The sequence below is a fragment of the Solanum verrucosum genome, unplaced genomic scaffold (assembly GCF_900185275.1).
Source record: "Solanum verrucosum unplaced genomic scaffold, falcon-dt-bn FXZP01000229.1, whole genome shotgun sequence".
In the NCBI taxonomy this organism is placed as follows: domain Eukaryota; kingdom Viridiplantae; phylum Streptophyta; class Magnoliopsida; order Solanales; family Solanaceae; genus Solanum; species Solanum verrucosum.
The window spans coordinates 2,137,652-2,152,557 of record NW_026020011.1 but is presented as its reverse complement, the minus strand read 5'-3'; the positions used below and the strand labels follow the sequence as shown (position 1 = coordinate 2,152,557).

Genomic DNA, 14,906 nt, shown 5'->3' with positions numbered 1-14,906 from the left:
GTGGGTTTACAAGCTTTCACTTTACTTTCTGGGCCAGCAACAAAATTTTAAAAAAAAAATGCACCAGCCGGGAATCGAACCCGGGTCTGTACCGTGGCAGGGTACTATTCTACCACTAGACCACTGGTGCATTGGTGTTGTTGTGCATGCAATGAAATATCATATCTTTAGGGATTTGGTGAAGCACATGACATGCATACCTTTTTGTGTATAATTCATCCGACGTCATTTTCTTTCTATTTAATTTGTAAGTCGTCATAATAGATCATTTATTTCCTTCATTGGTATTGCATTTGCATATATGGTAACGTGTTCTATTTTATTATTATTTTAAAAAAATGTTGTATGTGATTCTTTTAAATTGCCTAAAGTTTAGATTAATTTTTAAAATTTGGACCAAAAACTATATTTTTCACTCACTTTTTAATAAACTCTGTTTTCTGTGATTGATTAATCAGCTTGAGATTTGGCAATATCACAGATTATTGTAGTGCTTACATCTGTACCAAGACAAACATACTTAATTCGTACTCTTAATTGTACAGTTAATGTTAATAATATTCTTTTAATTTTCGTGGTACAACTTTATACCCTATAGTACTTTTTTTCACATATAATATTTTAGAGAAAGTCAACTAAGCAACTTTTTTATTTTAATATGCAATTATGGAGAGAGGCCTGCATTAAAACAACATAGATTGCTAGACAAGTGTCATATGGGACCATGTGACGACGGCCAATTAATTTGGTTTGAACTTTGAAGTACAATTAGGATGTGTTTCAATAGGGTTTGAAACTTTTTACCAAACTTTTAAAACTTAAAAGAACAAAATTGTCAACCAACATCAGTAACAGTTATTCCATAAGTAAGGTCGGGTGGCTTTCAATGGCGTAAACACATAAAGTGACAGATAGATATGTTATTCCATAAGTAGGGTTGGGTGGATTTCAACGACATAAACACATAAAGTAACAGATAATCAATTGAACACTTTCGTCGATAAGTTAGTTTTTATACGTATATTAGTTAAATCTTCAACCCCTTTAATGGAATTTATGTAACCTTATTTTTTTTATAAAAAAAAAGTCAACATCCAATAATAAAAAGTAAATTGAAAAAAAAAAGAAGAGAATGTATACCATGCACTGAATACTTGAGTGGTAGCGACTAAAATATTGGAAAGGCAGATGGGAAAATTGGCTCTAAGTTCATTCCCTCTTGAATACCTCCTATGTTTGATATACCCTTCAACTTTGTCATTTAGAGCTGATATATCCCTCGTTATGAAAGTGGGTCATATATACCCTAGTGTTATACAAATGACTCACATATACCTTTTTCCTCTAACGGAAGTGAAAAAATAAATTTAAGTTTAATTTTTTAATTATTTTTTAAAAAAAAATTAAATCCCATATGGGTATATTTAATCCTCCTCAAACATATATTATTTTTTTTAACTTTGTTTTTGTTTCAATGACTAATTCAGAATTATTATTTTGATGGTCAAATTTATTTAAGTTTCGCTAATATTCTTGTAAAATTTATTATAGATGACCAAATTTTTTTCTTCAAATACAAAAACTAAACTACAATATATCCAAAAAAAATAGTTTTAAATTATAATATAGCAACAAAAAAATAATTTTAAATTTTTTCTTTACACTACGGAATGAAAGAAAAAAATAAAATAAGAATAAGAAACTCAAATAATGATAATCAAGAAGTCAAAAAATAATTTATGCCCGAAAAAAATTATAACATACCTTGAAATTTGCTAGAAAAATCATATATACTCCTAAATGATTTTTTTTTAAAAATCAAAAGTCAAAAATATAAATTTAAAACTATTTTTTTCACTTCCATTAAATGAAGGGTATATGTGAGCTCATTTTGTAACGGTAGGGGTATATGTGAGTCGTTTGTATAACGGTAAGGGTATATATGAGCCACTTTCATAACGAGGGGCATATCAGCTCCAAATGACAAAGTTGAGGGGTACATCAAACCCTTTTCCCTTGTTTCTATTATTTTTTTCAGTCCATTTCAAAAAAAAAAAAAAACTTTTTTGACAATTTATTAACAATAATTTTTCACCTGACATGTTTAAAACTATAAGATTAAAGTACATTTTGATACATTTGCCCTTTTTTAGTTTATGATCATATTATGGTGGCAGAACCATGATTTTCATTAAGAGGTTCAAAATATGAAGAAGTAAACACACGAAAAAAGTTAAAGAAAGTTCAACATCTACTATGTATACACAGAAAATAATTTTAACCATATATAAACCGTTGAATTTTCCGCCAAATTAAAATGGGGCAAGCAAATTGTAATAGAGAGTGTATATAAGTAGATGGATCCTATTAAACGTGCCCTCAATTAATATTGGTATTTCATATTTGACATGCTACTACGTGCTTCCATGTTTAGTCAACTCAATTAATCCTCTTGGTGACACAAAAATTAACGAATTATTAGTATTAATTTCAAAGTCTATAAGTAAAAGCATTGTAGAAGAGAAATTTAAAAGGATCAAGAAAATCTTTGTTAGTCACCAAAATGACTAGTTCCTTTTCCAAGAAAAAAACTAAGCTTTACAAAAATGAACTCTTTAGCTTAGCTAAGCTTGTTTTTCTCATACCTATTACAATCATCATCTTGCTTCTCATATTCTTATGGTCATCATCGTCCACCATTATCTCTGGTAACATCATCCATCTCTGCTTCCAATCGCGTAAACTCAATGATCTTTATTGCATTTCTGCAGGCACACATCCGAATCTTGAAGCCCCGAGTTCCTTTTCATCAAATGTTACTACTAGTGCAACGAAAATTGTTGATGACTTGCAACAAAAATCAACACGTCTTGGTATACCTATCCCTCCAAGGTACCATGCCTTTAGAAATGGCATGGTTAAGAGTGATGAGGAGTTGCTTGTTGCTTATAACCAGGTTGAGGATCAATTAGAAATGCATCGATCATGGACATCAACGAGCCAAAATCATAATGCAACGTTATGTGATGGCAGGGGAATTTATGTGTACGAGTTGCCAACAAAGTTTAACAAGGATTTGGTGTCTCAGTGTGCTGATATGGTTCCGTGGGTCGATTTATGTGATTATTTCAGCAATGATGCAATGGGTGAAGCAGTACAAAAGCTAGGAAAAGGATGGTATCAAACTCATCAGTATTCATTGGAGTTGATATTTCATTCAAGAGTTATGAATCATCCTTGTAGAGTACAGAACATAAGTGAAGCAGAGCTTTTTTATGTGCCTTTCTATGCTGGACTTGATGTATTGAGATGGCATTTCAAGAATGTAACAAATGATGTCAAGGACTCTTTGGGACTCGAACTTGTCAAATGGCTCGAGTCGCAACCAACTTGGTTTAAAAGATCAGGTAAAACAGAGGCGGATCAAAGATTTAAATTTGACTGATTCAACCTTTATAATAGCATTGAACTATTTAGAGATATGGTCAAAACACACACCTGAACTATCATGCGGTTCACATTTCATACTTGAACTATCACTTTTTCGTGAGTTAGTCATCTCAACTATTAGTTACCTGAACTATCACCATCTATGTATTAAAACACACCTAGTTGAATAGATGGTGATAGTTCAGGTAGGAAAAAGGAACAACGGATAGTTGGCCTAGTCAGCTACGAGATGTGTTTCAACTTTAAATACGTAGATAGTGATAGTTCAGATAGAAAAAGAGAACAACTGATAGTTAAGGTGTGTTTTTGATCAGTTAACTCTTTTACGTATTCATTTGAAGCAATAACGTGCGAGCTACATGCAGGTAAAGATCATATCTTTGTTCTTGGGAAAATATCTTGGGATTTCAGAAGATATAGCTACTCGAATTGGGGAAGTAGGTTCTTGGAGCTAAACGAAATGCAGAATCCGGTGAAGCTATTGATAGAACGACAACCATGGCACCTCAACGACATAGGAATACCTCATCCAACTTTTTTCCATCCACAATCAGACAATGACATAACAAAATGGCAGCTAAAACTCCTCAACGAAAGTCGAAAAAGCCTCATAAGCTTTGCTGGTGCAGCAAGGCCTGATGCACCAGAAAGCATTAGGTCAATATTGATCAACCAATGCACTTCAGCTAGTGAATGCAAATTCATGAATTGTAGTTCAGGTTCATGTGATCAACCCGACTCCATCATCGAGTTGTTCATTGAATCAGAATTCTGTTTACAGCCTCCGGGTGATAGCCCTACAAGAAAATCAGTATTTGATTCTCTTATATCAGGTTGTATTCCAGTAATATTTGATCCATTTACAGCATACTATCAATATCCTTGGCATTTACCAGAAGATTACAAAAAATATTCTGTTTTTATTGATCAAGAAGATGTGAGGAACATGAAAGTTAATGTTGTGGACAGGCTAATGAAAATTCCTGCAGGGGAAAAACAGAACATGAGAAGATATATAATTTATGAATTGTTGCCTGGATTGGTGTATGGAGATCCAAAATCCAAGCTGGAGAAATTCCAAGATGCATTTTCTATAACTATGAATAATCTATTTGAAAGGTTGACTAGAGTGGAACTATGATAAATATGTATATATTTATGTTGATTTTGAAGGGGAGTCTTGGTCGTAACAGGTAAAGTTGTTGTCATATGATCAGGAGGTCATGAGTTCGAGGTGTAAAAACAGTCTCTTGCAATGCAGGATAAAGTTGTGTACAATAGACTCTTGTGGTTCGGTCCTTACCAGAAAATCCGCACATAGTGAGAGCTTAGTGCATCCGGCGGCCTAATATTTATGTTGATTTTGTTTGCTTAAATTAATCACATGTATCTTAGTTAAGTCAGAACTTACTAATCATTTTTACATGTTCATTTATTTGTAACTCAATTAAGTACTACTTTTTCCCATCCTTTTAATAGAATTGATAGAGAAAGGAATGATGAAATTTTCAATGATTTGTACAAGTATATATACACAAACAATAAAGAAAATTGGTTTCAAAAAGTAGTTATTTTAAAGTTACAATATTACTTTAATGTGAAAAAAGTTATTTTTACGGTTTTCAAAAAGTACAAGTCATTTTAATAATGATTGATAGTAGGATTATATTAGTCAAATTGCACCTTATATTAAATTTTTCTTAAGGGTTGTGCATGATTTTATCCTGACAAACAATAGTGGACGGAGAGAGTAATAAGAGTAGTATAAAATTAAATAAAATTTTCTTAATTTGCTAAAATGAACAAGTAAAATAAAATATTTTTATTTGATATATACAGCAAGTAAAATGAAACTGAGAAAGTACTTTTTAAAGTTTTTAAAAGTGAATGATACAAGTGGAAAATGTCTTTACAAAGTTAATTATCGTAGATGAAATAAAACAAATTTTGAATTTGAAATTAATAATTAAGAGGATAAGGATAACACAATAGACTCAATATGAATGAAAAAATATCAAATAGTGCAAAGAAGACTTCTAGATATAAATTTGAGAACATTTATATTCCATGTGGTTGTCATAATTTAACGTACTTTGTGGCGTAACTAATTCTTGCACAAAAGTTATTTCATTCTTTGAAGTGGTAGGACACAATATATTCACTATTTTCTTCTTTCTACTAAATGATGTAAAGTTTTAAAAGATAGTGTGTTCAACCTAATTCTTAAATCATTGTCACAAAACGATGAAAAAATTGTATTGGAAGTATTAAAAAAATTAAGATTTCAAACTCAACAAATAAGAGATGTTTCAAAATTAAAATTGATAAAATCTTACTTAAGCTTAGTAATAAAATTGAATGGATTAAGTATACTATCAATTAAAAAGAAATCAATTATAAAATAATTATTCATAATTTTGCATTTAACAATTTGACTTTAGGACATCAATAGTATTGAGCAGGTATATTACTCTTAGATCTAGTCTTTCAATTTATTCATTTGTTAAAAAAACATTATGTGATATTTGTATACCCTTTCATTTGCATGTGGACATCATATGTCAAAAAGAATTTACTCGGTTATTAATGACTATGACATATAAACAGAAATATATTTATTTAAAAGAAATTAATATTTCTTAAGTAATAAACAAAAATAGGACAACTAAAATAAAATGAAGGAAATATCTTGGTACTTTTAATTTTTTTTTCCACTCAGTATTTAGAGCCCGTATTAGAGCTCTGATTAAATTTGAATCGTACATTACAGAGCGCATTCGAGGGTGGCACTTCTAACATAATTTCCTCCATACCCAAAACTCGAATCTAAGATTTCTAATTAAGAATAAAACAATTTCATTACTACACCGCAATCTCATGTTAACGTTGATTGTTACTTTTAATTGTTTCCACGTTATTTGATTAAGTATAACTTACATAAATCACATAGTGTAAAGAGTAAATTACATCATATCCCTACTTTTTTTCTAATTACAATAATCCTTTAAAATTTATACCTTCCGGATATATAAGTTCCCATCCGGATATATTAATTCTAATAATACAAGAAAAAAAAATTGTTGCACTAAAAAGGGAATAAAATCTGAAAATTAATTAAATCTCATAAATTACGCTTATGTTTATTCTTACTCTCATCATACATAGGAAAATACTAATAGAATGAAAAAAATTCAAAATTTCAAATTGTTCTCCCTGTTCAACAAAGAAACCTTTCAGATTTGATTCAAAAAATTTTGTCGAAATTTTGGGTAAGCGAGGTGAGTTATGAAGGATACAAAAGTGATGGAATTGTTGTTGAACAAACGATATCCTTTTGAATCTTCAGATCCTTTCAATTTTGATTCAAGATTATCAAAAAAATTGAGATTCAAAATTCTATCTTCTCTCAGTTCAGCAAAGATCCTTTCAATTTTGAATCAAAATTGTTGAAAATTTTGAGATACAAAATTCTTCTCCTAGTTTATTGAAGATCCATTGTCGAAAAAATTGAGAAGAAATATCATGAATATCTTTGCTACTTAGCATTTTATATACTATTTATGTATCTTGTTTAAATTGATAAGTATTGTATTTATACTAGATACATTAATAAATAATTGTTGCCATAAGATGTTAGATTTGAGATCGATACATTACTGTGTGGTAGTTGTTATGTAATTGATACATTTAGTATAAATTCGAATTTACGTATCATATCTTATCTAAAAAAATTAGTGCATGATACAATACTATTATGTATCTCATTTAAATTGATAAGTATTGTATAGTTTGCCTTGAAAGATACGTATAACTTACATAATGTATCATTTTGTAGTTGATAATACTGTATTTGATACAATTAGGTTGTGAAAGAAGGATGTATGTAAGTTGAAATAAAGTGTATCTATAAATGCATCACAATAAATAAGAATTAAGTTATCAATTAGATACATGAACAAACACGGATTTGGCTCCCCTCCATTACAATTTCCATCCATTTCGTCAAGTACACTTCTAGATGAGAGACATGTGTTTTATTCAATTTTTAAAGGTCAAGATTATATTATATTAAGAAGTATTATAACCATAGTTAAGTTGACAAATTTTGGTAAACTATTCTCCAAATTTGGTAAGAACAAGATATTCCACATAAAATTTCATATCCATTAATATCATTATTTTCATCTTATATTTTTTTACAAACATATTAAACTATGCTATTTTTAAGATGAGAATCGACCAAAAAAAATTGTGGCAATAAATTTTATACTTGAAATATTATGTTGAGAAACCAAAAAGAAGGTAATTTTTTTTTTATCAATATTGACAAAAATTATAAAATAAAAGAAAGGGAAATAAAAATAATAATAACAAAAAAAAGACGAGATGTTATCAAGATTACAAATGTGAAATATCAAAATTCTAAAGTTTAGGAGAAAGTGTGGCTGTTGTGTTTGAAGAAGGAAAAAATGAAATATATATGTTTTTAAAAAATATTATTTTATCTACTTCGGTTTTTTTTTTGTTTTGTGAATTTTGAAAACATATTTAAAACCAAAATATTTTCAAAGACTGTTATTTATCAGGCTAAATAAAAATAGAGATTTGTGGAGTGAAATAAGGAAGGGGTAAATATTGATTTTGGGAGTTAGGATTTATGTATTCAGGATTTGGGAGTAAAATAAGGGATTTTGGAAAAATTTAGAATTAATAGGGAATAATGAGAATTATGAGAAAAAAGATGTGTATATAGGTAATTTATCCTTTGATTAATAGTACTATCATTTAGGATTCCTCTGCCTCAACGTCATTGAATACATAGGTGCACTGCATAGTATCCATATTATTTGCCCAATGAACAAATGGAAACACACTTTAATAATTTTGCACAACCTTTCTTAGTTGGAATATTATATTATCACAAACAATATAGTACCAATATAGGCCGAGATCTTTTTATCTTTGATTAAAAAAATTGAATTTCAACTTTGAAAATATATTTTTTGTTGGAAGCCTTGATTTCAAAAAATGGTCAAAAGTGTTATTTTTAAAAATAAAATATTTTATCAAGCTTTTAAGTGAAAGTAAATATTTTGAAGAGTAACAATAACTGTGTTTTAAAAGCTAGAAAAATAAATTCCCTCCCCAAAACACTTGCACTTTTTTAAAAAATACACTTAAAAACACTTTTTAAAAAGTTTGACTAACATTAATAGCGGCTAAGAAGTGTTTTTAATTTAATTAGCCAAACACAATATTTTTTAATTTGATTAGTCAAATACTTTTTTGAAAAACATTTTCAATTCCTTTTTATCCTTGCTTATAAGCTCCCACCCTCTGTGCTTCTTTCATGATTTAATCTCACAACATTAGAATTGGAAATAGAAGATATTTATTATTTAAACAATTCCCTCTTATTCACTTTTGAAAAATGAATCAATTTTAAAAAGACTATCAAACAAACTATAAGACAAATTCAAATACGAATATTGAACACCAATAGATAAAACAACGCATTATTTTAAACTTGCAGCTTTTTTTAACTTCTTTGATGATCCAAACCCACGATATTAAAATTGAAGATAGAAATATTTACCATCTAAACAAAACTTTTTATCCACTTTTCAAAATAAAATCGATATTTTGAAACGTGAAAAAACAAAAGCATTATCTTGACATAGAAAAACGTGAAATCCTATTGGGTATTTTGGCATCGGATAACAGAGGGTAGGCCCATATGTCCATTCTTCATAATTCAAATAGTACTATATTAAAACGTTAAAGTAGGTCACACTTCACATCATCCCTTACGTAGTAATTTATTTAGTAAATAAACAAAACATGTGTTCACACTCACCCATCACCCAAAAACAAGAAGACATCTTTTTATTTTGGGAAAAAACTTAAATATGTCATTAAATTTTAGAAAAAAGTTTATTTATATCCTCCGTTAAAAGTTTGATTTATCGATGCCAGTTTTATTTGAGAAAAGACTCATGCATGCCATTATTTATTAACGGAAAATAGTTTTGATTTTACAAAATTTTTTTTTTACACGTGATCAATTATGATTTGATCACATTATTAATTAAATTATTTTTGTAAAGAAAAAAAAGGCTCAAATATGCTATTAAATTTTGAGAAATGACTCATCTATGTCATTTCTTAAAAATTTGGCTCATCTGTCATTTCAGTTAACAAACAAAAATCTTTGTTTAGCAAAAAATCTCACATTTTAATTGGTGAAATTTCCAGAACCCACCCCTTCCCCGCACCCATATTATATCCCTTAAAACAAATTCAACCCGCCTTGCCCTGCCCCCCATATAGCCAGACCCGTCCCATCCCACGTGAGGCAACACCCGCCCGCATCCACTTCGTCTCATTGTCATCCCTTAGTGCTTACCATTCGAGCAACCCAATCTTATTTAAAACAAGGAGACATCACATTATGGTCTGCATGTAAATATTTATTGTCACTTATGATCAAGTAATATGCATTTTGTTTTAGATATAATACACATCTAATTTGATCTCAACTGATGTTTTTATCTTTCAATTTTTCAACATCCATAAAAGATTCCTAAACTATCATAAAATTAAATAAATAAATACATCCTATCTGACAATCTCACGAAATCTATCATATAGAGTGCGTACATCTCACACAATTTAAACTAGAATAGAAATTTGAGAGTTACTTCCTCCATCCACTTTCACTTATCATGGTTTCCATTTTTAAATTAAAACGGCAAGAACTTTGACTAACATTTTACGATGTATTTTTTCATCATATTTATATGCAAAAAATTACAATTTATAATACTTTTCGTATAGTTTTTTTTGTTTAAAATATCAAATTAATTAATATAATCTAATTTAACTTTAAATATCAATCAAATTGATTTTTAAAAAACGCAGATAATTAAAAGTGAACGGAGGAAATAATATTCTTCATTAAATTGGGTCCCACTTTTAGCTACCACCTGTCAGATCTGCCATTGACAATTTTTCTTCCCCCAATCAGTCGGAATTGAATACCCAAAACCAAAAAAAAAAAACTTTAAATAGAGGTCGTCTCTTCATTCATTCCTCACACAAATTCACTAAAAATTGAATCAAAATCTGAAATCTCATCTATTCATTCATTATGTCTCTCAAAATTTATGTGGATCGTCTTTCTCAACCTTCTCGTGCTATTCTCATTTTCTGCAAGTAATCTTTCTCGTCATTTTTCATTACTTACTATTCTCCCAATGATCCAAATCTGATTATTGGTTTTTTTTTTTGTAAGATTAAATGGAATTGAATTTGAAGAGGTTAATATCGATCTTTCTAAAGGTCAACATCGCACTCCTGAATATCAAGGTTCGTTCGTTCAATCATACATTTTGAAGTTGAAACTCGAAATATTAGAATTTGAAGTTTTGTCGGTGTAAGTCCCAAAGTTGGTTCTGAGCTATTTTTGGGAATTTGAAATTTCACGGCCAAACGAATATTTGGAGATAAATTTTCAAAATCTAGATCAGACTCAACTATTAGATTACTTTTTTTTAAAATAGTGTTTTTGTTTCGTTTGCAGAAGTTAATATCATGAAGCAAGTACCAGCCATAGTTCATGATACTTTTAAGCTTTTCGAAAGGTAATTTTAATTTCTTATATAAACTACTGATATGCAGGGACGGAGCTAGAGATTTTTTTCGAACTCTGTTTTTGTTTGAAGAAATTCGTTTAATATGTATAAATTATTAATTTAGAATCCACTAACAATTTCAAATACTGGTTTCGCCTCTAGTGATATGATATGAGCTTTAGCACATGTGTATAATTGAAGAGTGTAAAACGTGGTTGTGGAGGTTTTGTGTATCTGGTATCAAAGATACACGTATCAATATTGACGAATTCTTGTTTTTCCATTGTTGGATCTAGCTTTTGGTTGATGTTAAAATGATTTATACGTGGACCAGAAGTTTCTTTAAGTGATCCTTTTTGATTGAAGATTTGTGTAACATTTATTCCGGTGATGTAAATTATGGCTTGTTTATAGTATTTAATAGCTGACTAGTAAATTTTCTGTGTTTTGCAGTCATGCTATTCTTAGATATCTAGCTTCAGCATTTCCGGAAACTGCTGATCATTGGTAAGTTTAGTTCTGTCCACTTCTTAATTTTCGATTTTAGTTAAGCAGGAAATTTCTTTTAATGTAAACACTGGACTATATATTAATAGGATTGTGATCTAACAATATCCTCACGATTTTTTGCTTTATCATGAAGGTATCCAAAAGACCTGCAGAAAAGAGCAAACGTAGAATGTGTCTTGGATTGGCACCACTCTAACTTACGTCGTGGTTCAGGTACTTTTTGTTTGTGTTGAAGATACTCCTTGCTCACATTTGATCATTGCTAGTTAGTTCATTTGCCATGAGCTTTTGAATTTGTTATAGAGGAACTTAATCAGAATTAGAAGGGTAATTGTTATCTTTAAAATAGATAAGAAGTTTGTTTGCATGATGAGAATGATCACACATCGGATAGGGTCAAGATCCCTAAACTTCTTATATGACTTGAGCAATCCTTCTCACTTTAAGCTAGATTTTGGGGTGTGAGTTAGGCCTAAGGTCTATTTAACATAGTATCAGAGTCAGGCCTATTGCCTGATGTGAGCCCCTGTGCGGGGGGAGGGGGGTGCTTATATACCTTGGTTTATGATTGTTCATATTCCATTTCAGACAGTGTTTGGGCGTGAGGGTGGGTGATGAGAATGATCCCACATCGGACTGGGATGAGATGCCTGGACTCTTAATATGACTTGGGCAATCCTCTTCCCTTTGAGCAAGTTTTCGAGGGGTGAAAAGTCCATTTAACAATTATCATGGTGAAGGCGCCACTCACTATTTATTGTTTTATACTTTCTTAATTATCTTGGCGGGTTTCAGCTAGTTTGCCTGTGGCGTCATTGTTTCTTCTGCAATATATGTACTTCTTTTGTTGTTTCCCCTGAAATTAGCTTTCTCAAGGATCATGCTTCTGTTTTCAGCGGGATATGTCTTTAACACTATACTGGCACCTGCATTTGGATTGCCTTTGAATCCACAAGCTGCTGCAGAATGTAAAAAACTCCTTTCTGCATCTCTTGCAACAATTGATACCTATTGGCTGCAGAAAGACGGAAGCTTTTTGCTTGGAAATTCCCAACCTTCCCTTGCAGATCTTAGCTTAGTTTGTGAGATTATGCAACTTGAGGTATAAAAAAACGTTTCTTGTTTTTATTTTGCATAATGATTAGAAATAGACTGGCATATATATTACTCGTTACTATACTGACCAGGATTGTGTTCCTGAATATCATGTCCATTAAAGTCCGGTTTCTTCTTTCTGAATGCAGTTTCTTGATGAGAAGGATCGTGAGGGTCTATTAAGCCCGCACAAGAACGTGTTGAAGTGGATTGATGATGTGAAGAGTGCCACAGCACCTTATTTTGATGAAATACATGAAACCCTCTTCAAAGTTAACGAGATTTTTCAGAAGCAGCGATCTGCTGGAGCAAGCAGCTAGACGTATCCGCAATTGAAACCTGTTACAATGTGTACTCAAGGCCTGCATTATGACATTTTGTGTGCTTTATAGGATGCATATTTCTTAGTATGATGTGTGGTATGCTTTGTATTCTTATTTCTTAAGACAATTCTGAGAATGTTGAGTCGTATTGTACTAATCTTCTGAATAAAAGCAGTTCTTATTATTTTGTCTATCAAGACTCCAACGATCTTAAGGTTTGAGGTGGAGGGTGCTTATAACTATATGAGCGACCCTTTTTATCATTTGATATGTTATAAATAGTCATAATAAAGAAATACACTAATTTTATTAGGTACTTGTTATTTGAAAAGCGATACACTCAAATTTGTTATGTGATTAAGAACACATGAATCACCAAAGTTAGACTACATAAATATCAAGTTAAAAGGGTATATTTATGTATTATGTCATCCATGTATATAAGTGAATAACTCAGCTATTTATAAACAACAAATGAAATTGCTCTACTTGAACCATATGGTATTTGTCTAATAGAAACATTCCATATGGACATATTGTTACACACACCAACTATAAATCCACCGCGATTTACTAGATCTTGTATGGACTTAGCTGATGTGTGTGTCCTTTCTTTCTTCTAACACGATTTCGGGCTACGAGTCTCTTCCTTCACTATCAGAAGCTCTTATCAATTTGAGGAAGTAGCCTCATATAGTACTAAAAATTATAAAAAGAAACAAAACAATTAAAACTTGGTAAGAATTAAGCGAATTGAGTTTTACTTAGCACTCATTTAAATCCAAGTAAATTTTCGACTTAACCTTTTCATTTATTAACTCAATTTATTTTCACCCGTCTAAATTCAGTTCAACTCACTTAATTGTCACCTCTATAACCACTGTAATAAAAGTTAAAGTTAAGCTTGATAACAAGTATGCATATAAAATAAATGAAATAATGCAAAAGCATAGAATCGTCCAAATTTACTTTTGGTGCTTAATTAATCTCCAAAAAAATCGATACCAAAAAGTGAAATTAAAAGGCAAGGAAATGAATGGACATTGTAAGTCTCGAATAAAGGAAGTTGTCTACCTCAATTATATTTTTCTAAATCAATCAATCAATATAAATTTGGTGTATTGATTGATTATTGTGGATGCTAAATTTGTCCAATCAATATAAACAGAAAGTAAAAACTATTAAAGTTCTAATTTGCTTTATTATAATTGGTGCGTCCGAGCCGGCAACACAAGGTGTACATTGCTTACACCAAGCTATTAAGTACTACTATATGATAAATATTTATATGTACATTTTTAGCATTTTATAATGATTATTTGACATACATTCTCCATCTAATTAAGTAGTAGTGGATTCAGAGTTGTATATAAGTAGTTTGGTGGAGTGAATCAGAAAAAATATACATATATTAATTTTATGTATTATAAGTACATTACTTAATATATTTTTTTAATCTATGTATAACTAATGCATATCAGTGATATCACTATATTTGATATTAAACTACTTATAGCTAATATATACATGAAAATGATGGTATTAATAATGTATAACATTATTAATACACTATGGACCCGTTTGGTAGGAGGTATTAATCAAAATAGTCAATTGATTAAAATTTAGTCCAACAAAAACATTGTTTGGTTACTTTATTTAACTTAACCCATAGATTAGTTATACCTCATACAAGGTCTTATTTTATCCCTAGAAAAGGGAGGGATAACTAATCGAAGGTTTAATAATCCTTGAATAAGACTCCTAAATGACTAAACTATCCCCAAATCTATTTTCCTTTTTTTTTTTTGTAAGTTAATGCTCTTTTCTATTTACATGAGAATATTTATAAATAATCTTTTAAATTCTCCAAATTCGTTCCATGTAATTTGATGAT

General features: G+C 30.2%; 3 protein-coding genes and 1 non-coding gene across 6 annotated transcripts in view; 2 read left to right on the top strand and 2 right to left on the bottom strand.

Annotated features, from left to right (window-relative positions):
• The window catches only part of LOC125820432 (uncharacterized), a 430,223-nt gene that overhangs the window by 189,289 nt on the left and 226,028 nt on the right, over window positions 1–14,906 (bottom strand). The gene's annotated exons all lie outside the window — the stretch shown is intronic.
• TRNAG-GCC (transfer RNA glycine (anticodon GCC)) lies at window positions 60–130 on the bottom strand. Its single transcript has one exon. It is a non-coding gene; the product is annotated as a tRNA-Gly (tRNA).
• Window positions 2,564–4,591, top strand: LOC125820439 (probable xyloglucan galactosyltransferase GT20). Its single transcript, XM_049499876.1, has 2 exons — window positions 2,564–3,407; window positions 3,816–4,591. Exons 1-2 carry the CDS (start codon window positions 2,564–2,566, stop codon window positions 4,589–4,591), a joined length of 1,620 nt encoding a protein of 539 aa, XP_049355833.1.
• Window positions 10,449–13,203, top strand: LOC125820460 (glutathione S-transferase T1-like). Its single transcript, XM_049499900.1, has 7 exons — window positions 10,449–10,665; window positions 10,745–10,818; window positions 11,033–11,093; window positions 11,538–11,591; window positions 11,728–11,807; window positions 12,491–12,696; window positions 12,839–13,203. The coding sequence occupies exons 1-7, from the start codon at window positions 10,601–10,603 to the stop codon at window positions 13,007–13,009; spliced, it is 711 nt and encodes a 236-aa protein (XP_049355857.1). The 5' UTR covers window positions 10,449–10,600; the 3' UTR covers window positions 13,010–13,203.